Genomic DNA, 23093 nt, shown 5'->3' with positions numbered 1-23093 from the left:
TTTAACTTCTATGAAATGATATTTATGTGTATTGTATTATACCTTTAACTCAATTTTTTTCATTTGTATGTTATCGGTTGAAACAATATATTTGTGTATAAAATTTCATACTATATGTTCTATTTCTTGCATCTTACTTCTTATATATTTCTTTATTTGTTATTTCTTCTTACATTATTTTTCTTACGTTATATCTTCTTATTCCTTATGTTTGACGGATTATGTTGTATATCTTATATATGTTCATTGAGGGGGTATGATATGTTGAATCGTTAACCCAGCGTTTTTATTCTATAACTAATATTTTACTCTTGTCTCAATTATTCTGAGCACTTCTCCTTGCAGCCCTGTATAAAATCTATTGGTTTCCTAATACTTTGTCTACTAATACTTTGCATGTACCACATCCTTGCATTGTTGTTTATTTCTTGTGTTTGTTCTTCGTTTTTTTTTGGGAATTTACTATATATATATATATATATATATATATATATATATATATATATATATATATATGTAATATTAATATATTACATATATATATATATATATATATATATATATATATATATATATATATATATAGTAAATTCCCAAAAAAAAACGAAGAACAAACACAAGAAATAAACAACAATGCAAGGATGTGGTACATGCAAAGTATTAGTAGACACTCAGGGAAGGAAAGAAAGGTTGTTTTCTTGTTTCGAGCAAAACTCTTCATCAGAAACAGATGGAGGAAAGTCCAAGAGGAAAGGAAGACGGAGGAAACAAATTGTGAATGATCCACATGTAGTTACAATAAATACTCTTTACTCTTTTACTTGTTTCAGTCATTTGACTGTGGCCATGCTGGAGCACCGCCTTTAGTCGAATCAAATCGACCCCAGGACTTATTCTTTGTAAGCCTAGAACTTATTCTATCGGTCTCTTTTTGCCGAACCGCTAAGTTTCGGGGACGTAAACACACCAGCATCGGTTGTCAAGCGATGGAGGGGGGACAAACAAAGACACACAAACATATATATATATATATATATATATACGACAGGCTTCTTTCAGTTTCCGTCTACCAAATCCACTCACAAGGCTTTGGTCGGCCCGAAGCTATAGTAGAAGACACTTGCCCAAGGTGCCACACAGTAGGACTGAACTCGGAATCAAGTGGTTGGTAAGCAAGCTACTTACCACACAGCCATTCCTGCACCTATATACATAATATAATAAATGTGAACGTCAGTGTGTCACACTTTTTCAACTTTACTCTTAGAGGCTGTAGCCCAACATATCATACCATTTTGGAATCAGGCCAACTCTGTAAGTAAATTGAAAACATTCTGGGCCGAATCTGGACCCACAATCTTGAAATTTTGGATTCCCAAGTTTTCATTACTGCAATTGTTTTTAGCAATTTTTTTTTTTACATGATTTTTTTTTTGCAATGTATTTTTTTGTATAACAACTTTTACTAGCTGGATCTGTGAAAACTTCATGGAAAACATAAAAAATTTAAGCATCTGTAAATAGTGACTTCATTTAATAACTATCGAATAAGTATGGGTATAACTACAGATGTATACCCTATCAACTTTGTTGCCTCATAAATTCCGGAAAAATAGATACTTTTCAACAAAAGTTTTAACAAATAATCACTTAGATCCTGTTAATTAAGTGTATGTAAAGATTTGTTGGAAAAAATGTTTCCAAGGGGTTGGGGAGAGGAGTTTCGGAAAATTCACACAACCTGACATTTTCTCCCTCATAACTTTCAGGGAAAAGGGTATTTTTTAAATGAAATTTTATACAAATACCTTTCAAACGGCATAGATTACAATCACTAAAGTCTGGGGGAGGTGGGAAAGCTATACATCTGTAGTTATGCCTAATTATGTATAAACAGGACGCTGGGAAATTCTACGAAATACAAAAAAATGTAAGCATCTTTAGAAGTAACATCCAATTACAGTGTAGAAAAGTAAATGTAATATCCAATATCAGCTGGGGACCCATTATATAGAATACAGTAGTTAATAATATTGTAGGAAAATAAGTAACATCCAATATTTGCTGTGGTTATGTATCTGTCTACTCTGAAAATAGTGATAAACACTTAAAAAAAAAAACCAACAAACATGCTACCTTCCTTTCAGTTACCACTCACTCACTCTCACTCTCTCTCTCTCTCTCTCTCTCTCTCACTCTTTCCCTCTTTCTCCTTCTCTCTCGTTCAGCCACTCATTTCAATTGTATCTCCTCTTCTTAACACTTTTTATTTCTCTCCTTTCCACCTCTCCTTTCAACTGCAGAAAAGTAAGAGTACCATCCACAGTTATTTGCTGCAAGAGAAAGACAAAGGGAGAGAGAGTGTGTGTGTTAGAGAGAGAAGCAGACAGAATAACTGTCAGACAGATAGATAGATAAGCAACATTTCTCTTTGAAATTTCCATATTTTCAATGGTTTTATCATATATTGTCCAAAACGAAAAATTTTCCAGCATTTTCTCTATAAGAATGGTTTCATTTTCTTTCATTATTATTCTCTATCCACTCCCTTCGTTCACTCAGTCTAACTCTCTAAATCTCTTTCTCTTCCCCCCCCTCCTCTTAAAAGGTAAGTTTAAATATTAATGCAATACTTAACTGTTTGAAAAATACTGTTCAAATTTAATAAAATTTTATATGTACTCAATGCATGAAGTGTTATTGTTGGGCCCAAGGCCCAATCAAGAGCCCTCCATAGGAGCTAGCTTAAAAGTTGCCCGATAGGGCAGCTTTTAAGCTTGTATATATATATATATATATATATATATATCAGTCATCACCTCACTCTTCTTCATCATAGTCTGCCAGGCAATAACAGAGAAATTTAAGATGGGCTGCCCGAGAGCTCCTCTATACTGATGACCTTGTCCGCATAGCCAAATCACTTCCAAAACTAAAGAAATTTCAGGTGTGGAAGCAAGGTCTAGAATCAAAGGGAATTAGAGTTAATCTGGCAAGAAAGTGGACAAATCAGAAATCCCTGCAGGTAGATGACCTAGCTTGATCTGTAGAAAAGGCATAGGCAGAAACTCCATAAGAAGTACCTGGTGCAAGCGATATCAGAGAAAAGTTAACTGGGAAAATAGTCTTTGTGTGTGGCAGATGTATAGGTACAATAAACACTAGAAATGTACAGAAAATAGACTCCATCATATGCCAGGAGAGAAAACTAGAAGTAGTTGATAGCTTTAGTTACCTGGATGACCAAGTCAGTAGTGGAGGTGAATGCTCCGAAAGTGTAGCTGTTAGAATAAGAATAGAATAAGAATAAGAATAGAATAGAATAAGAATAGGCTGGGCAAAGTTCAGAGAGCTTCTATCTCTGTTGGTAACAAAAGGCCTCTCCCTCAAAATGAAAGGTGGACTCTATGTGGGCTGTGATCGCAGAGGACATGCGATGACATGAAAAAAATGAAGCCAGTATGCTTCGCTGGATGTGCAATGTTAGCGTGCATGTATGACAGAGAACAGATATCTTCAGAGAAAAACTGGGCATAAGAGGCATCAGATGTATGGACGAGAACAGCTGTGTAAAGAAGTGCCAGGCTCCAACTGTAGAATGAAACTGTGGAAGAGGTAAACCCTAGAAAACATGGGATGAGGCGGTGAAGCATGCTCTTCGAACATTGGGCCTAATGGAGGTGATGGCCAGTGACCAAGACCTTTGTCGATAAGCTGTGCTTGAGAAGACTTGTCAAGCCAAGTGAAATCATAGTTGTGGGTGTTGCCAGTGTCATGTGAATGGCATCCATGAAATCGCAATCATGACCATTGCCGGTAGCGTGATCTTCAAATGTCAAGGCATTACTCGTCAGTTACTCGTCATGGCAGCAATGACGAGTAAATGAGACCTTTCCCATTATGTTGTGCTGGAGAAGACTTGTCAAGCCAAGTGAAACTGTAGTTGCGGCAGTTGCCAGTGTCATGTAAATCGTAGTTGTGGCTGTCGCCAGTGTCACGTAAATGGCACCTGTGTCAGTGGCATGTAAAAAGCACCCATTGCACACTTGGAATGACTGACATTAGGAAGGGCATCCAGCCATAGAAACCATGCCAAATCAGACGGCGACCTGGTACAGCCCTCTGGCTTACCAGTTCTAGTCAAACTAACCCATGCCAGCATGGAAAGCAAATGTTAAATGAAAATGAATGATAAATATACATACATTCAACAAAAAAATCCAGTGAAATCCATGGAAATAGAGTCAGTATATCCAGTGGTAATCCAGGTGGAATGCTGGTATGTAGATGAGAGGTGCAGAAAGATCGGGAAATGGTTAAGATATGCAAGTCCAATGAGTAGGAAGTTAAGGCAGGATAAAACTGCGGTGACCACAGGAGTGTCTAATATATAGTTGAAATTTATAGAAAACAAAAGACAAAGACAGGTGTATGAACAACAAGCAGGTGTATTAGTTTGACGCTCGGCAAAATGAAAAAGTCTTTTACGTTTCGAGCCTATGTTCTTCAACACAAAGGAATAAGAGAAAATAAACAGAGAGAGAATGAAAAAAAACGTGTAGATTTAGCAGTCAAGCATGATTTCACCATGCTTGACTACTAAATCTACACATTTGTTTCCATTCTCTCTGTTTACTTTCTCTTATTCATTTCTGTTGAAGAGTGTAGGCTCGAAACCTAAAAGACTTTTTCATTTTGCCGAGTGTCAAATTAATACACCTGCTTGTTGTTCATCGTCTTTTGTTTTCCTATAAATTTCAACTATATATATATATGTATGTGTTTGAGTGTTTACATCCGTGTAACTTAGCAGTTCGGCAAAGAAGACCAATAGAGTAAGTACTAGGCTTACAAAGAATAAGTCCTGGGGTTGAAAGGTGGTGCTCCAGCATGGCTGCAGTCAAATAACTGACACAAATAAAAGAATAAAATTATATATATATATATATATATATATATATATATATATATATATATATATATATACATACTCAGATATTTACCTGAATATGAGAAGCTAGAACATCTTCAAGTTCCAAAACAATGCTTTTCAGTTTTTTCTCTACAGGATTGCCAATGTCTTGGGATTTAAAAGCAATCTTCTGAAATAGTGGTAGAAGCTAAAGAGAAAGAAAGGTGTTGAAAAATGACAATAAATTTGAAAGATAGCAAACAATGAATGTATAAAAGATTTAAAAAACTGGACTGATGCTATAATCTAAGTACTGTCATAGGCTGTATTAAATTTTATCATCTTTAGAGTATCACCATTGCATTATTATCATGAACCTTATAGTTATTATCTCCTATCATATACATTAATGTCTTAAATATAACTTCTTGTACATTTTGATTTCATTTAGAGGTTGATAGTCAAGATTTGGTATTATTAACACAAGGGTTTAGTTTCAGTTCTATTATAGGTACAATGAGTTTGCAAAATATTAGCATATTACTTTGAATATCCATCAAGGTATACCTATGTAAATAGTATATGCTGTGATGTATATACTATTTATTGGACAAAATTAAATGTATCATTTATCTTTCTATCGACAAAAAAAAAAAAAAAATTAGCATGACTTTGTTTTAATCCTGGTTGAGATCTTTCAGAGACCATGCATCTTTGTTTTCTATGAAGAGAGATATATCTTATACCTATTTATAGTCACTTAATTCAGTTTGCATAAACGGTGCTTTTTACTAACTTCGCAGTCAATTATTAATTACTGGTGCACTAAACATCATATTTATGAGATATAAAAAAAGACATTTGTTTTTGTTCAAAGTTACACATAGTGATTACTAAAAAACTCATACTGTCACAAATGCATATATTAGCATACATTTAAAGTATCTGTAGTGAGGCCTAGAATTGAAACCTTACAGCTTCAGTAACTAGGTCCAGACCACACTTAGGTCAGGTTACATCTCCTGCTTATTAACCATTTGACTCACTGGAATATCACCTCACATTAGAGAATGCTCAATTTTGCTTCAGTAATTTCTGCACTTAAGTACATAAGTACAATGTACACAAGCAAATCAGAGAGAAAAGCACTTCAGAAGCACAAGCAACAAGTCCTTCACATCAACAAATTTTCCTTGGCTGAAACCAAGTTAAAAGGCTTCTTCAACTAGGATAGTCTAAGCATTATTCCCACCTCCCATGCAAAGCTAATCTCTTGTGTCAGTTATGTAATTACAAACTACATTTATTTCTAGCACATTGCAATACACTCACTATTGGCAAGTCATTATGTAGACATGTAAATATTGTGTTTTACTCCTGTGAAAATAAATGCTATTTCAACAATGTTCAGAGTTGGTTTATTATGGGACAACATGCAGCTAAACTTCATACCAATCAATAAATATTCATTCAACCAAGCCCAATATATCTAACACATGTGGTTTAAGCCATCATTATTTTAATTAACATAATAGATGTATTATAGGGTTTACTTGGCATGCTTATTCATATCCTTGTTTGACTTACAAAGACTTGTATATGTGAGTTTTATTAGTCTATGGAGACGTAGCAACGTCTGGAGTTGTTCCATTTAAATTTATTTGACATTTGGATATGTGAGATGAGGGAATTCAGAGGTGGTAGCACTGGAGAGAAATTATTGACTACAGTGGAATTTAGAGGTGAAATGCAATAGGAAGGATAAGATAGAGTGGTATATTATGCAGACTTTTGGGAATAAGTATTCAACTTTAAGTTTCGAAAATCAGAGGCTATTGTGGTAGTGTTGGAAGAGATGGTTGTAGCATTACTTTATTCTTTCATTGGCTTCAGTCATGGGACTATAACATTGCTCATGCAGCACCCTGAAGGTTACAACTGATTATTGTATTTATCAACTGTTATTTTATTATCTCTGAACGATGAAAGAAAGTCAACTTGGACAGGAATTGAGCTCAGAATGTAGAGGGATGCTACAAAATATCACAAACTATTTTTACTCAGTACTTTACTGATCATTATTACTAATTTAATTCAAAGACCTTAAATTTGGGAGAAAACTGACTCCAGTACTTGACAAGTACTTATTTTAATTACCCTAGAAAGATGAGGTGCAAAGTAGACTTGGGCAGAATTTGAACTGAAAATGATCAAAATGCTATAAACTATTTTATCCTGCATTCTACAAATTCTGTAAGCCATTACATTTATCAGTGTTACTAACAAGAATATAATATTAATGTCTAATTTATACACATTATCTTGAACTTTCAGGGAGATAGACAGGAAATTTAATTGATCCCAATACTTGACAGTTATGTACTTTACTGGTCTCCACAAGAAAGATAAAAGGTAAAGTATATTGATGTGAGAATCTTAAACAATTACCAGATACTTTTTGAATGTGGTTTGGGGTTTCTGTATGTAATAAGTCTTTAATATATGAGCAGTACTTAAATGTGGGTCACATTTGAACTTTGTGTGTGTATGTATGTGAAAAGAAGTAATACATACAAAGATCATAAAAATAGACGAATAACAAATTTTAAATTAAAAGAGCCCTAAAATACCTGTTGAGAGTTGTTGGCATCATTAACAAATTTTCCAGCTTGCTCAATGCTTGGATCACTACTGCCAGAGGTAGATGTCCTTGATATTGCATTAACTGTATCTTGAACCTGAACCACTAGGCGGTCAACCATCTACAAAACAAAAATAATCATAAAGGAAAATAGAAATACACAACAAGCAATATACACTTTCAACCTCAAACAACAATATAATATAATTGGAAACTGGTAAATTTGGTAAACTTTTAACAATGTCTTATACTCCCAAGGATTTCATTACTCGCTTGTATTTAGCTTCTTCCCTGATAATATGTGTTCAAGACTTCATCCATTTAACATCCATTTTTTTTGTGCTGGAAAAGGTAGAATCCAGTGAGCAGTAAGGTCATGTTGAGCTTCAATGTCAGCTTTGGTATGATGGATACCCTTCATGATGTCTGGGTGCTTTCTTTTGTGACACCAGCACTAGCGAGATTGCCAAATAAATTGCAAGGCAAGAAAAGAAAAAGCTGTTGAGAGGCTAGAGTATGACAGAAGAACAAGCCTAGATGTCTTATAACAGAAATACAAGACTACTCCATATTATACAAGAGTGGGTGGGAGTAGCTGGAAAGATAGAATTGTAGGTGGAATGCTGAAGCATCTCAAGACAGTGGATCCTAAGTGGAGAAATAGAGGGGGGAAAGATGGGGGTAACAATGCATGAAGCAAATGATGTGGAGAGGTAAAAGGGTGGCTCAGGAGGGATAGGAGGGTAAGAGGAGCATGATGGTAGATATGAGAGGGTACTGAGAGTGACAGTAGGTAGGAGATGTGTTAAGAATGGAGTATAGCAGAGGAGAACACAGGCTAAAGGCACAAAAAGGTGATTGGTGACAATGAGAAATGGAAGAGGGTGGGGGAAAATAATTGGAAGGGAGGGCACATAATATGTGCTTATTCTACTCTCTGGTGATTATAGCAGCTGAGTAGTACCACAAATAGAGAAGTGATGGGTGTTAAAGGATAAGATGTGTGTATGTGGGGGGATGTTTGATGGGACAGAGCAAAGGAAAGAAAGGACAGGAACCCACATATGCAAGCACAATCAAGGTGGTTTTAAGATATCATTTTTGCTGTGATGGATGGATCATGATGATGATGATCATTTGTCATTCCAGCCCACATTATTTCCACCAATCACCTTTTTGTGCCTTTAGCCAGTGTTCTCCTCTGATATACTCCATTCTTAACACACCTCTTACCTGCTGGTATGGGCTGGATGGTTTGACAGGAACTGGCAAGACCATAAGCCACACCAGGCTTCAATGTGTGGTTTGGCAAAGTTTCTACAGCTAGATGCCCTTCCTAATGTTACCATTTTACAGAGCATGCTTAGTGCTTTTTATGTGGCACCAGCACTTTCTACATAACGCCATCACTGACAGTGTTACCAGTTACCTTGCAAGACAAAACAATTCCTCGTTTTGGAGGGGTAGTAGTATTGAGTGTGGGGGTGGCTTTGTGCCAGTTGAGAGATTAAAGATATAGACTGACAGATATAGGTGTCTTGTTATATAGATACCAGTTGGAATAGAAAAGTGAGTGGGTTTGAAGGTAAGAAAAGAGTGATAGTAAGACAGATGATGGCAAAGATAGGTGATTGGTGTAGAAAATAAGCAGGGGAAGATAATGGGAAATGGAAGTAATTTGGGTTGAGGGAAGAAAGGTAACTGAGAAAGCCAGGGGATGTAGTATGTACCTATTCTGCTCTCAGGTGATAGAGAAGTGATGGGTGTTAGGGGATAAAATGTGGAGATAAATGCTTGATGGATCAGAGAGGATGGTGGTGAGACAGAGCCCCTCGAAGACAATTATTACCAAAGTGGTTTTAGGATATCAATTCTGCTGTGGCAGATGGGTCTCCTTGAGTAAAGCAATGTGCCACTTATCTTGGTCCTTTATCATCTCTTTTGTAAGGCTCAGTATCTTAAGATCAGCCTTCAATACTTTGTCCCATGTCTTCTTGGGTCTTGCTCTTCCACAAGTTCCATCCATTTAAAATGATTGGCATTGCTTTATGCAATTGTCTTCATCCATATGCATCATATAACCAAACCAAAACAGTCTTCTCTCTTGCACACTGCATCTAATTCCTCTTATGCCTAAGATTTCTCTCAATACACTAACACTTGTAGTGATGCCTAATACCAGTCGTCATTTTGGGAGGTTCGTCCACACATGCACAGGGACATGTCTTCTGGAAGGCATGCAGGAAATCCCTCATGCGCATGCGTGGTCATCCTATATAAAAGCGTTCCCGCCTTTTCTCGACCTCTTACCGCTGGACATTCGAGGGGACAACAGGACCCCTAAGAGCCGCTCTGTAACTCTACCTTTGAGTCTACACTAACTGAGGCTGAAGAATGACGTAATCAACCAGCATCAACACCGTCTTCACACCAACCATAAAGGGCGACCTGGAAATTCCGTTACCCAAGATGTAGACTGAGCACCTCATAATAAATATTTGTTATGCTGTTATTCAATGTATCCAGCGTGTTCGTTTTCATTGAAGAGAATTGATTTGTATGGGATAGGGTTACCCAATGATGGTGGCCCTATCACCTACAAACTGGTGACCCCAAAAGAAGAACTTTGAGCAGCCAGCATGCGGACCACCACCTCTTCCCTTTTCTCCTACAAACTGGTGTTCCCAAAACAATAAACAAAAAGAACCACTGAAAAAAGCACATGGTGTCAGTCTGTGCTATAGTTGTAATTATACATCTCACCACTAACGTTTTGCTGTTAACAGGACAACAGAAACAAATATAACACACATTTAATTTCTCTGCCCTGTACTGTATATCTTCCTTGAAGAAAAAATACGAGAAGGTTGGTGAAAACTTTTTCCTGCACACAGTACAAGCAACACACACACACACCCACCCACACAGAAAAAAAAAAGCAAACACCATTGTTTTTTTACGAACATTTTTTTTCTCTCTCTTGTCCACACTGTTGCTTCCACACACAAAACAAGAACAGGAAAAAATTTTGTTTCTTCTCATTGGCCTTGTTTTTTTGGTGTCCTCGTATCGAGAAAATTTTGTTCATTGTTTCTTTTCTTTCCTTCTTCTCCTTGACAGAGTCATCTTTAAACAGACATGTCGTCAAACATGTTACCTCCATTCACTGGTGATGTGCTCTTATGGTTCGCTCAATTAGAGGCACACCTTGACGCATATGGAATTTCTCTGTTGAAACAACTGAAATTGCTCTATTGTAGTTTGCCATCACAGCTTGCAGCATCTGCCAGAGATTTAGTTACATCTCTGAACCCAGACGCCACTTATGTGTCTGTTAAGGCAGAAATTTTACATCACAACACTAAGTCTGCAGAGAGCAGATTTAATGAGCTTATGATAGATGAGGAATTAGGGGACAGGACACCTTCATAATTTTTACGCCACCTATGGAAGTTGAGCGGTGATTCGACTGACGCCCCTCTCCTACGTAAGATCTTTTCTCTCAATTGCCGTCTCATGTGCAGACAATTTTGGCGACAGCGCTTGACGCCAACACAGTCGATCAAGTCGCAACCATGGCAGATAAGATTCTTGAATTTTCTGCCCAGCCTGCACACGACGCCTGTCTCTCTTCTGAGGCTTCATCAACTGCCTCACATAAATCCTCTCGCTCCTATGATGTTTTTGCTGATAAGCTCGAAGAGCTCACGCGTCGGTTGGACGCTCTATGTTGGGATAACAGGCCTTTTTCCCGTGCTCGCTCTCACAGATCTTGTAGTCGTTCATCTTCTGGACAACGTCCTGGTTTGTGCTGGTACCATGCCAAATTTTCTGAAAGGGCACACAAGTACATTTAACCATGCTCTTTTAAAGTGTCGGAAAACTTCCAAGGGAGAAATTGAGCACGTCAATTTCTTCCTCTGCACCTACTTTTAATCGTGCAATTTCAGGTGTCGAAGAAGTCTTTCATGATTGACACTGGGTCGTGCTGTAGTATTTGGCCTCTTCGCTTTACTACTGACAAATCTAGGCATTCGCCTATAATTTTGCATGCGATTGATTCCTCCCCGATACATACATTTTGTCAGCTTTCTCTACGCCTAGACATTGGTCTTCGTAGAGATTTTCAATGGGTTTTTGTCGTAGCTGACATACCGCATCCTATTTTGGGTGCGGATTTTTAAAATCATTTTAACTTGTAGGTAGATGTTCGGTGCCAGAGGCTTGTTGACGGTTCGACATCCCTCTTTATGCCGGCAAAGGGCTCTACCAACCCACCTCTTAGCCCAGAGTTTTTTATTGCCACTGCTGGGGATGTTTTTCATTCACTTCTAGCTTCCTTTCCCAAGCTGGTGGACTTCATCTATAAATCTTTGGAAAGTGCTTGTCGCATTCCGCAGACCGAAGCCCATAAAAAGAAATTCAAAACAACCAAAAGGAGTGATGGCAGTTTTGGGAATGTCCTCTGGATTAACTGGAATCTGGTGATAAGCCCGAACCAGATCAATCTTGGTTTACCCCAAGCTTTTAGGCCTACTAAGCCAGTACATTCCACCCTCCATTTTATCAAGACTACTGAGCCACCTGTTTTTTCACGCCCACGGCATCTGGCACCAGACTGCCTCAAGACGGCTAGGGCCAAGTTTGAACACATGCTTCAACTCGGCCTGATATGCCCCTCCACCAGCCCATGGGCATCTCCCATTCATTTGGCAAGAAAAGGTGATTCTGATTTTCGCCCGGTGGGGGACTATCAGCGACTTAATGCTGTAACGGTTCCTGACCGTTATCCCATTAGGATTCTGCAGGTTTTTCATCTAATTTACATGGCTGTACTATTTTTTCCAAGATTGATCTGGTTTGGGCTTATCACCAGATTCCAGTTAATCCAGAGCACATTCCCAAAACTGCCATCACTACTCCTTTTGGCTGTTTTGAATTTCTTTTTATGAGCTTCGGTCTGCGGAATGCGACAAGCACTTTCCAAAGATTTATAGATGAAGTTGTTCGTGGGCTTGATTGTGCATTTGCTTACGTTGATGACTTACTCATCGCTAGTGATACAAAGGAGAATCATCTCCACCATTTGTCGCAACTTTTTCAGCAACTCCGCGCATATAATGTAAAGATAAACCCCGATAAGTGTGTTTGCGGGCAGTCCTCTCTAGAATTTCTGGGGCACTATATTGATTCTAATGGGATCAAACCTCTTCCTGCTAAGGTCGATGCCATTCAGCACATCATGCCTCCAACTTAAGAAGTTGCATCAACTTCGCTATTTTTTAGGTATGGTCAACTTCTACAGAAGATTTATAGACCGGTGTGCGGACAAGCTACTTCCCTTTAACAAGGTTACTGCAAGGCCATTCTAAGAAAGATGCTCAACTCACTCTTTCAGCTGAGGCATTGTCTGCCTTTGAGTCTGTGAAACAGGAATTATCCTCCATTCCTGTTCTTGCACATCTGGCTCCTGATGCTCCACTCTTTATCTGTGGATGCTTCAGATTCTGCTGTTGGTGCTGTTTTGCAGCACACCGTAGATAATCAAACAAAACCTTTGGCTTTCTTTTCTTGCCAATTGCAGCCTGCCGAATGCAGATATAGTACTTTTGATCGTGAGTTATTAGCGATCTATCTATCGGCTTGGCATTTTCAGCACTAGCTCGAGGGACGGGAGTTTGTGATTTATACTGATCACAAGCCCCTTACATTTGCTCTGTCTTCTAAAACAGACAAACTCACTCCTCGTGCTTTCCGTCACCTGGACTATATTTCACAGTTTACAGGTGACATTCGTCATGTGCCAGGGAAGGAGAACATCCCTGCTGATGCTCTCTCGAGACTCCCTGTCAGTTCTATTTCCTCTCCTGCAACAATTGATTTACTTGCTATTTCGCAGGACCAACCTAACTTGTCAAAGTTAGATTTAACTTCGCCAAAATTCAACAATTGTGAATTTGCCTATCTTCCACTCCCTTCATCAGAAGGCTCTATATTGTGTGACACATATACCGGTTCTCCTAGGCCTTTAGTACCTGAGAACCATCAACGTTCTGTTTTTGATGCCCTTCATTACTTGTCACGTCTGGGCATCACTGCCACAGTAATGCTTGTTACTGCTCGGTTCTTTTGGCCCAATATGCGGCAATCGATCACCACTTGGGCATGCTCTTGTATGAAGTGCCAGAGTGTATGAAGTCCATAGGCACGTTCGTGCTCCGCTTGGACAGTTTCCTACTCCTGAGGCCCATTTTCGCCATGTCCACCATGACCTGGTTGGACCATGGCTCGTGGTTTCTCATGTATTTTAACTTGTGTCAATCGGTTCTCCCATTGGCCAGAAGCCATTCCTATAGCAGATATTTCTGCTGAGACTGTTGCGAAAGCTTTTGTTTCCAGCTGGATTTCTAGGTTCGGTGTACTGTCCAGTTTGACCACAGATCGTGGTCAACAATTTGAAGCTGTTTATTTCGTGAATTATCACGAATCCTGGGGGTGCATCATATACACACCACCAGCTATTATCCTGCTTCTAATGGGATGGTGGAGCGTTTTCATAGGCAACTAAAGGCCGCTTTGCGTGCCTTGCTGATCTGCAGTCAAGGACTGAACTTCTTCCTATCGTCCTCCTAGAATGTCGGACTGTGGTTAAAGCAGACCTGGGTTTTTCTTCAGCAGAGCTGTTGTATGGTAGCACACTGGCATTGCCTGGTACGATGTTGGTGCCGGACAAGTCACAGTCTCTCAATCCAGAGTCTTATGTCGCTCAACTACACAGCTATTTTTCTACCTTTCCTCCTGAGTCCCTGACACCAATCTCCACCTTCTAAAGTGCCATCTGATCTTAATTCTTGGATGCATGTTTTTGTTAGGGAAGATTCTGTCAGAGGATCCCTTGTTTCTCCTTATAAAGGACCCTTTCACGTGCTCTCTCGCACACCCAAATTTTAAAAAATAGACGCTAATGGTCGTACAGAGACTGTGTCTGTAGACCGATTGAAAAAAGCGTATTTTGATAAAACTACATCTTTCGTTGACACTACTGCCATGCCCGCCTTTCAACCTTTGTATACACCTTTGTCAACACCATCACCACTACATACACCTTTGCCAACACCATCCGCACTGCATACACCTTCAACAACACCACCTTCATCGTTACAACCTAACTTGGGCGAACCCTATGTCACTATGTCTGGCCGAACGGTACATAAATGGTCAAAGACCATTTATATTTGACTATATATTGTTACATTGAACTTTCAGCGTTTTCTTTTGTACAAATTGCCTGAACTGTGTTTTCCCTTTTTTTTTTTTGTGCTGAACATACCACATGGCAATTTCTTGCACCACTGCATCAAACATGGTGTAATAAAGAAAATGCAGTGACGTAAGTAAAACTTTTACATCCAACAATACCTGCCACCATGCTGACTTTGAACTTGACTTATGCCACCGGAATATTGATTTCCACGTGCATTGTGTTGCAATTTTGTTGGGTTTTTTTTATGTTCTGTGTAACACATTTCTTTTCAATTGCATACTGTGTATAGTATTCCAGTACATACATACATTTTTCCTTTGCATGCATGTACATTCATTTCTTTGCTTTGTGTATCTTTTTGCCACATCTCGAGGGTGTTTTCAGTAGCCATCTTGCCTCAGGCGCCACTCCAATATTTTTCTATTTTCATGCTTCCGCACTCAAGGGGGAGCTATGTAGTGATGCCTAATACCAGTCGTCATTTTGGGAAGTTCGTCCACACATGAGCAGGGACATGTCTTCTGGAAGGCATGCAGGAAGTCCCTCATGCACATGCGTGGTCATCCTATATAAAAGCGTTCCTGCCTTTTCTCGACCTCTTAGCGCTGGATATTTGAGGGGACGACAGGACCCCTAAGAGCTGCTCTGTAACTCTACTCTTGAGTCTACACTCACTGAGGCTGAAGAATGACTTAATCAACCAGCATCGACACCATCTTCACACCAACAATAAAATGCGACCTGGAAATTCCATTACCCGAGATGTAGGCTGAGCACCTCATAATAAATATTTGTTATGCTGTTATTCAATTTATCCAGCATGTTCGTTTTTATTGAAGAGAATTGATTTGTATGGGATAGGGTTACCCAATGATAGTGGCCCTATCACCTACACACTGTTGCACATGGACTACTAATGGAGTATACAAGCTTCATTTCTCTCTGCATTCAGAGCCCTCTCACAACCGTGTAGCACTGCTGTTCATACACATGCATTATACAATCTTCCTTTCATTTGGAGAGACCTTTGGTTGCCAACAGAGGTAAAAGCTATCTGAATTTTCTCCATCCTATTCTAGGTTTTGCTTCTACACCTAGAACTTCTTTTCTAGTTCTGTTACAGATTCTGCTATGAGAGCAAGATAATCAGCATACAGTAGTTATTGTGGGCAGCCGGTCATAAATTCCTCTGTTACAGCCAGGATGATGATGATGAATAAAAGGGTGCTGAGGACTGAGCCTTGGTGAGCATTTAGCTGTACAATTAACTTGTCACTTTACTCATGGCTAACACTTACAGTTATACTAACAAAACCCCTGTATTGCTTTCACAAGCCATTTATCAATCCCTAGCTTCTTCAGAGACCACTATGTCATGGAGTAAGGTTCTCTGTTGAAGGCTTTCTCCAGTTCAACAACTGCCAAGTACAGGGTCTTTTCTTGCCTTCATATCTTAAATTGCCTTATCTATTCTGCTACTGTAACTAGAATAGCTGGTCCCTCAGCTGGGTTCACAAAGAGGGGACATCCTTTCTCCCATTTGTTCTTCACATTTAATAGTATTCCAAACTTCTTTCTTTTCAGAGACACTGACTAGAAGTATATCATTATCAATCCATATGTACTTCTCTCCCACAACATCTTCATTCTTTCTGACACACCATCCAGCTATCCAGAACACCTTATGTCACTGATTTTCATGCTGTACGACATTGGCAAACCACTTACTTTCCGCTTGTGCCTTAGCTACATAAACCTGACACCTAGCTTCCTTTTATCAACTAGCATATGGTTCTTTGCTACCCCACGTTTTCCACTCTTTCCAAATCTGTCTCTTCTCTTTTATGGCCCTGTCAACCTCCCTGTTCCACAGCCATGTCATCCTTGGTTTAGCAGAGGCTTTGCTCCAACCACAAATTTGGTCTGTTGCCCTCAGTAGATTATCCTGTAAGAATTTCCAGTTGTCCTCTATATGTTTCTATCTCTTCTCTGTCTCATCAAATGCTTCATTAAGAACATCTCAAAATCTCTGGCCATTTAAAGGTTTGTATCTTGGAGTTCTTCTAGCCCTAAATTATCAATCATCTCAGCCTGTTGTCATCTCCTCTGTGAGGATCAGCATCTTGAGATCAGCCTTCACTCTTTTGTTTCATATCTTCCTGGCTCTTTCTCTTCCACAAGTTCCATCCACTTCAAGTGATTAGCATTTCTTTATGTAGCTTTCCTCATCTATATGCATCACATGACTAAACCAGCAAAGTTTTCTCTCTTCCATGCTACATCTGATTCCTTTTATGCTTAACTTTTCTTTCAATACATTAGCATTTTGTCATACAAGCACATAGACATTGCATATCCAATGGAGCATATGAGATTCATTCCCCTCTAGTCTTTGACTGTCCTCTGCAGCCAGAGCTCATGTCTCACTACCAAATAGCATTGCTGTAAGTACACAAGCATCTTACAGTTTGCCTTCCACTCAGAGAGTGAGACTTTTGTTGCCAACACATCTCAATTTTCTCCATCCTACTCTTATTTTAGCAATTACACATTCAGAACAGTCTCCTCTATTACTAATTAAGTTGCCTAGGTAACAGAAATTATCTACTACCTCTATAGACCCTCCAAGGTACTAGAGAATATCAATTTCCCATGTATGATTAGTCTTTATGGCTCCTGTACATTTTCACATACAAACACTACTTTGTCTATTAACTTTCCTTTCATTCTACTGCACCACTTATGTGAGCAAAGCTTGCACTACACCAAATGGAATTCCTGCTTACACTTTTCTTATATAATGAGCAGGGATATATACCTGAAAGGAGTAGTATTATATCTGTTTCCTTCCTAAGTTAACACTAAGGTTCTGCAGTTCCAGCTTTTGCTTCCACACCTGGAATTACTTTCCTAATTCTCTTACAGATTCTGTTATGAGAATGAGATAATCAGCATATAGTAATTTTCAGGCACAGTCAGTTTTAAATTCCTCTATTATGGTCTAGAGGACAATGATAAAGTGGGGTAATCTGAGAACCAAGCCCTGTTGAAAGCCTACCTGTACACTCTAAATTCATTACTGAACTCATGGCTAACTCTCACCTTACTAACAGTACTGTATCCCTGTACATGGCTTGTACAGCTTTCACAAGTCATTCATATACTCCTAGCTTCATCAGAGACTGTGAAAGGCATTCTCTAGGTTAACAAATGTGAAGTACAATGATTTACTCTTAGGTAAATAGTTTCTCTGTAGTTGTCTGACTAAGAAGATAACATCAGTAATACTTCTCCAGGACACAAAACCTAACTGCATCTCATCAAGTCAAACACTGTTTTTAATTAATAGGACTATAACTCTGTAACTTGCATGACCATGTCCAGCTGACTATAATGCTGCTACACCAGTCATTGGGGATGATACCTTCCCATATAACCTGATTAACTAAATGGGTGATTAGCTGTAATCTACTCTACCAGATATTCTAAGTATCTCAGCAACAATTCCACATAGACGTTGGACTTTTCCTGTCTTCATATCTTTAATTGTCTTTTGTATCATACTGCTCTGAACTTGACTAGCTAGTCCCACTGTAGGATCAACATTGGGGAGACTCTCTTTCCCTCATTAATTTTCCACATTTAATAACCTTTCATTGTAACACTTACATGCATCTCTTTTTCAGAATCATCATGTCATTATCCATCCATTCACATTTCTCTTTCACAATATTTTAATTCTCTTGTATACACTGTCCAACAAGCTTGAATACCTCATGCCACTGATCCACATGTTGTAAAACAATAGTGGACCTCTTTCTGTTTCAGCTCTTGCTAAGAGACCTGTGGCTTAGCTTCCAGTCTAACAAAGTTCTTTGCTGTCTCTATTTTCAAAGCTGTCACTTAACTTTTATGGCTGTCTATCTCACTGTTCCATCACTATTTCACCCTTGTCTAGCTGAAATTTGCCCCAACCACAGAATTGGTCTGTCATCCTCAGTAGGTTGTTCCTGTTGCTCTCAATGTCTATCTTCTCCTTCCCATTGAAAGCTTCAATAAGAATGTCTCTGACTGTCTGAAGGACCCTTATATTCCTTTTGCAGATTAGTTTGTGCCTCTGAGTCTTTCTAGCTTTGTTTGAGGTCACTAACCTATATTGAGCTGTACATTCCTCTCCAGGGAAGGACTTTGTATTCACAAACATCTTTCTATCCCTTTTTCTGGTGAGAATGCAGTCAATCTGTGCTACTGGTAGATGATTAGGTACCTCGCAGATTTCCTGAAGCTAGTGTTGCAGATTAACAAGCCATTTGCATCATAAAATCCCAGCAGTCTTGTTCCCTCTTTGTATCTAGAACCAAAGCTTTAACCACTGTGAATACCATAAAATCTGTTGGAGTGTTGCTCAACAGCTACAATAATAATATTACAGTTATTCATCATCAAGATAGTCAACAAAAGAACCCCATACAATCGGTCTGTCTTATCTTCTGCCAGCCCAGCATGAGGAGCATATGCAGAGATGTCACTAACATTATACAAGACTAGTCTTTGTTTAGCAATTCTATCACTCACTCTGGCTACCTTAATCACTCTATCAATCCATTTCTGTCAAAAGTATACCTAAACCACCCAGCCCATCACTACTACTCATTACTTGCCAATGAGTAGTCTACTGAGGCTCCATTCCAATGTACCTCTTGCTCTCGAATTTCTACAATCTTACTTGACCTACCTTTCATTGTGCCAACATTGATCATGGAAGATTTAAGTTTCAGAACTGGGAAAAGTAAGAAGGTACTTAAGGGAGTGTTCTCAGCATCTAGAAAGAATTATGAGGGCACTTGCCTGGAGGCAGAGGGCATTTGTACATGTCACTGAAATAGATGTGTACTACTAAATATACATTGCTAACCACTGGACTGCCTCTGGTGATAGGGTATAGGTGCACACCTTAGCTGTATATGACAGTGGAAATAAGCCTCTCATGGGTATCCTATCAATTGTTGTAGATTAAGTTTTAAATTAAATCTAGGACAGAACTGCCTAGATGTGTGTGTGTGAGGTATGTGTGATCCTTTATAGTAACTAACTGTAATTTATAAGTCTGTCTAAGCAGCGTTGACTCCTGTTACTCAAAAACAGGACTGATCTTAGGCTAAGCAACAACAAAACTGCTTATCTCCTTCATTTCTGTGAAATAACAACAAATTATTCTCTCTACTCATTTCTCTGCAATGATTCAAATATAGAAATGGTACTTGTGTTTTTTATAACCCAAGAAGAATGAATTGCAAATTTAACTCCAGTGCAATATGAACTTAGAATAGGTAAGAATATATAGTGGAAAATTATATATCCTTTTACAAAACAGACCTATTTATTAGCAACCACAACATCCAAACTAACAGACAGACAGACACACATATAAAAAGCATTTTAGGGATCAGTAGCTAAAGTATGTTGCACACCTCACCTGTTGAGTAGAACTTATAAGAAAGCCTTGTTGTAAACGATAGCCTTGGTCAGAAGAAAATTTACATGGATTATGGTTCCTCTGTAAAAAGCACTCAATCTGTGAAACAATAAAAGCAGAACTGGTAAGAACCTAAATTGTATAAACAACTGAATTGAAAGTCACTTTTAAAGTTCTAATGTTTCTAAAACATTCATTTTTATCACTTTACTGTCTTCAAGGATAAATAGCTGTATGTTGGTCACTATGAATACATCAAATTCAAACAACTCTTTTGTTTCTATTTTCAATCTGACTCATACCATGGTTTCTGCATATTTCATATTATTAAATTTTTTTTTTTCTTCTTGATTTACATTGTAACCATGTGTGAAAAGGAATTATTTACCAATTTTCGCATTTGTATATTGCTTGTGCAATTCTTTTTATTGTTGGACATCATTCTAAATGCCCAATGATGAAGAAAGAGTGAAATAATGTTATTAGTCAAAAAATGAAATAAAATAAAATAAAATAAAAAACTGAATTAGGCAGAGCTGCAGTCCTTACTTAGGATCACAATATGACTATTGTAAATAAAGTTAGAATATATGACAATAACTGTGTTAATATTAACACAGTTTTATTTAATGTCTTTTTTACTAACTCTTAACATACTACTGAAAATTTGTTAAGACAAAAACCTAGTCCTGTAAGGATTCTGCTATAAAATAGAAATGAATGGTTGAAGGGATTAGAGTTTTCTCCCTTACATATGTGAGAAATTTTAACTTCCTTCAAGGGTAGTATGATTCTTATGATATCATGGACTTAAGGAATGGCTGAAAAATGAAGTCTCATGCAGCAATGTTAGAACTAAATATTTATAATTTTTACTAACAACTTTCTTTCTGACTATTCTCAGTAGTTGTTTAATACGTGATCAGATAGATTCTATACAGATGTACAATTTTGGTATTTAATCAACATATTTCTATGAAAACTATCTTTCTAAATGCTTATTCAGTTATTTTATCCTTAGCCTTCTTTTAGCTTATTTGTACTGAGTACTGCACTTACAACTCATTATAGTATCGCAGCATCATAAAAATAGCACATTAACAAACCAAACATCTCTCTAACATACTTCAAGCAATGGATACCTTCAGCAAATGTCTGCTATAAGAGACCTAGAAGCATAGGCCAATAGCAAAAATCTTGTGAGTGAATTGTTGGATAGAAACTAAAAGAAATCTGTAAAAGAAGTCTCGCATACACACACAGATATATATATACATATATATCTGTGTGTGTATGTGAGACTTCTTTTAGTTTCCATCCAACAATTCACTCACAAGATTTTTGCTATTGGCCTATGCTTCTAGGTCTCTTATAGCAGACATTTGCTGAAGGTGCCATTGCTTGAAGTATGTTAGAGAGATGTTTGGTTTGTTAATGTGCTATTTTTATGATGCTGTGATACTATAATGAGTTGTAAGTGCAGTACTCAGTACAAATAAGCTAAAAGAAGGCTAAGGATAAAATAACTGAATAAGCACACACATATATATACACAAATATATATAGTGAGTCAGAAAACAGAGACATCTAATGGAAACAAATTGATTAATTAATTAATCAACACATTCACCAACAATTGTTTCATTTCACAAACAAAATTAAAGTTACAAAACATATATAAATATATAATTTTGCATTTTAAATACCTTGTAAGGAAAATCATGAGGGTGTGCAGGGGACAATAAGGATTACATTATCGTTTAGTAAATCACTACCAAATTTATATTCCCAATATACACAATGTAAGGGCCCTATTCAACGATCTGTTAGAGAAAAATGCAAAATGGTGCTGGACTAATAAGTGTCAGAAGGCATCTGATGAATTAAAAAAACATTTTAACATCGAACTTATCATCATCATCATTTAATGTCCGTTGTCCATGCTGGCATGGGTTGGAAGGTTTGACTGGGCTGACACTCTGGAAAGCTGAGCCAGGATCCAGTCTGATTTGGCATGATTTTCTATGGCTGGATGCCCTTCCTAACACCAACCACTCCGAGAGTGTGATAGGTGCTTTTACGTGCCACTGGCACAGATGCCATTTGCATGACACCGGTATCTGCCACAACTGTGATTTTGCTCAGCTTGATAGATCTTATTCTCAAGCACAACATGATGCCAAAGGTCTTGGTCATTGCCTCTGTGAAGCCCAACACTCAAAAAGAGCTCGGCTACTTTGTCTCCGTGAGGCCCAATGCTTGAAAGGAACTCAGCCACCTCGCCTCCGTGAGGTTCAACACTTGAAAGGAACTCAGCCACTTTGCTTCCATGAAGCCCGTTAACACATTTTGATCCGAAGTTGGATACCATGTTGTAGGAGCAGTGCTCCTGCACATATATGACGATGGAGTGAAAAGGCTATAGCCCATGCATCACGATTGCTATTACCAGCTAAAAGGAACTATCGTCAAATAGAAAAGGAAGCATTATCAATCATATTCAGGGTGAAAATTCCATAGGTTTATTCATGGAAGAAGTTTCTGTCTACAAACGGATCATTGCCCACTACTGTCAAGATATGGCTCTAAAAAAGGAATACCAACACACAGAACAAATAGACTACTGTGATGGGACACTACCTTATTGACTTATGATTACAAAATGGAATATTTACTGTCAAGAAAATTAGGGCAGGCGGATGGCTTGTCCAGACTAATACCGAAACACTGTGAACCATTCAAAGATACAGTCGTCACAGCATGAAGATCAGGAAGAGAAATGAAAAGTGGAATATGGAAT

General features: G+C 38.2%; 1 protein-coding gene across 2 annotated transcripts in view; it reads right to left on the bottom strand.

Moving 5' to 3' along the window:
- LOC106880055 (F-actin-uncapping protein LRRC16A) overlaps positions 1-23093 on the bottom strand; it is a 547921-nt gene that overhangs the window by 303760 nt on the left and 221068 nt on the right. For both annotated transcript variants that reach the window (XM_089356189.1, XM_089356195.1), the window contains exons 18-20: positions 20294-20392; positions 7543-7674; positions 5004-5120 (exon numbers count right to left, since the gene is read on the bottom strand). In XM_089356189.1, the coding sequence (XP_089212315.1) occupies positions 5004-5120; positions 7543-7674; positions 20294-20392 (348 nt within the window). The remainder of the gene's footprint in view (positions 1-5003; positions 5121-7542; positions 7675-20293; positions 20393-23093) is intronic.

The sequence above is a fragment of the Octopus bimaculoides genome, chromosome 1 (genome assembly GCF_046866305.1).
Source record: "Octopus bimaculoides isolate indiv1 chromosome 1, ASM4686630v1, whole genome shotgun sequence".
Lineage (NCBI taxonomy): Eukaryota > Metazoa > Mollusca > Cephalopoda > Octopoda > Octopodidae > Octopus > Octopus bimaculoides.
Note: the sequence above shows the minus strand (reverse complement) of the source record. Positions and strands in the feature narration are given on the sequence as shown.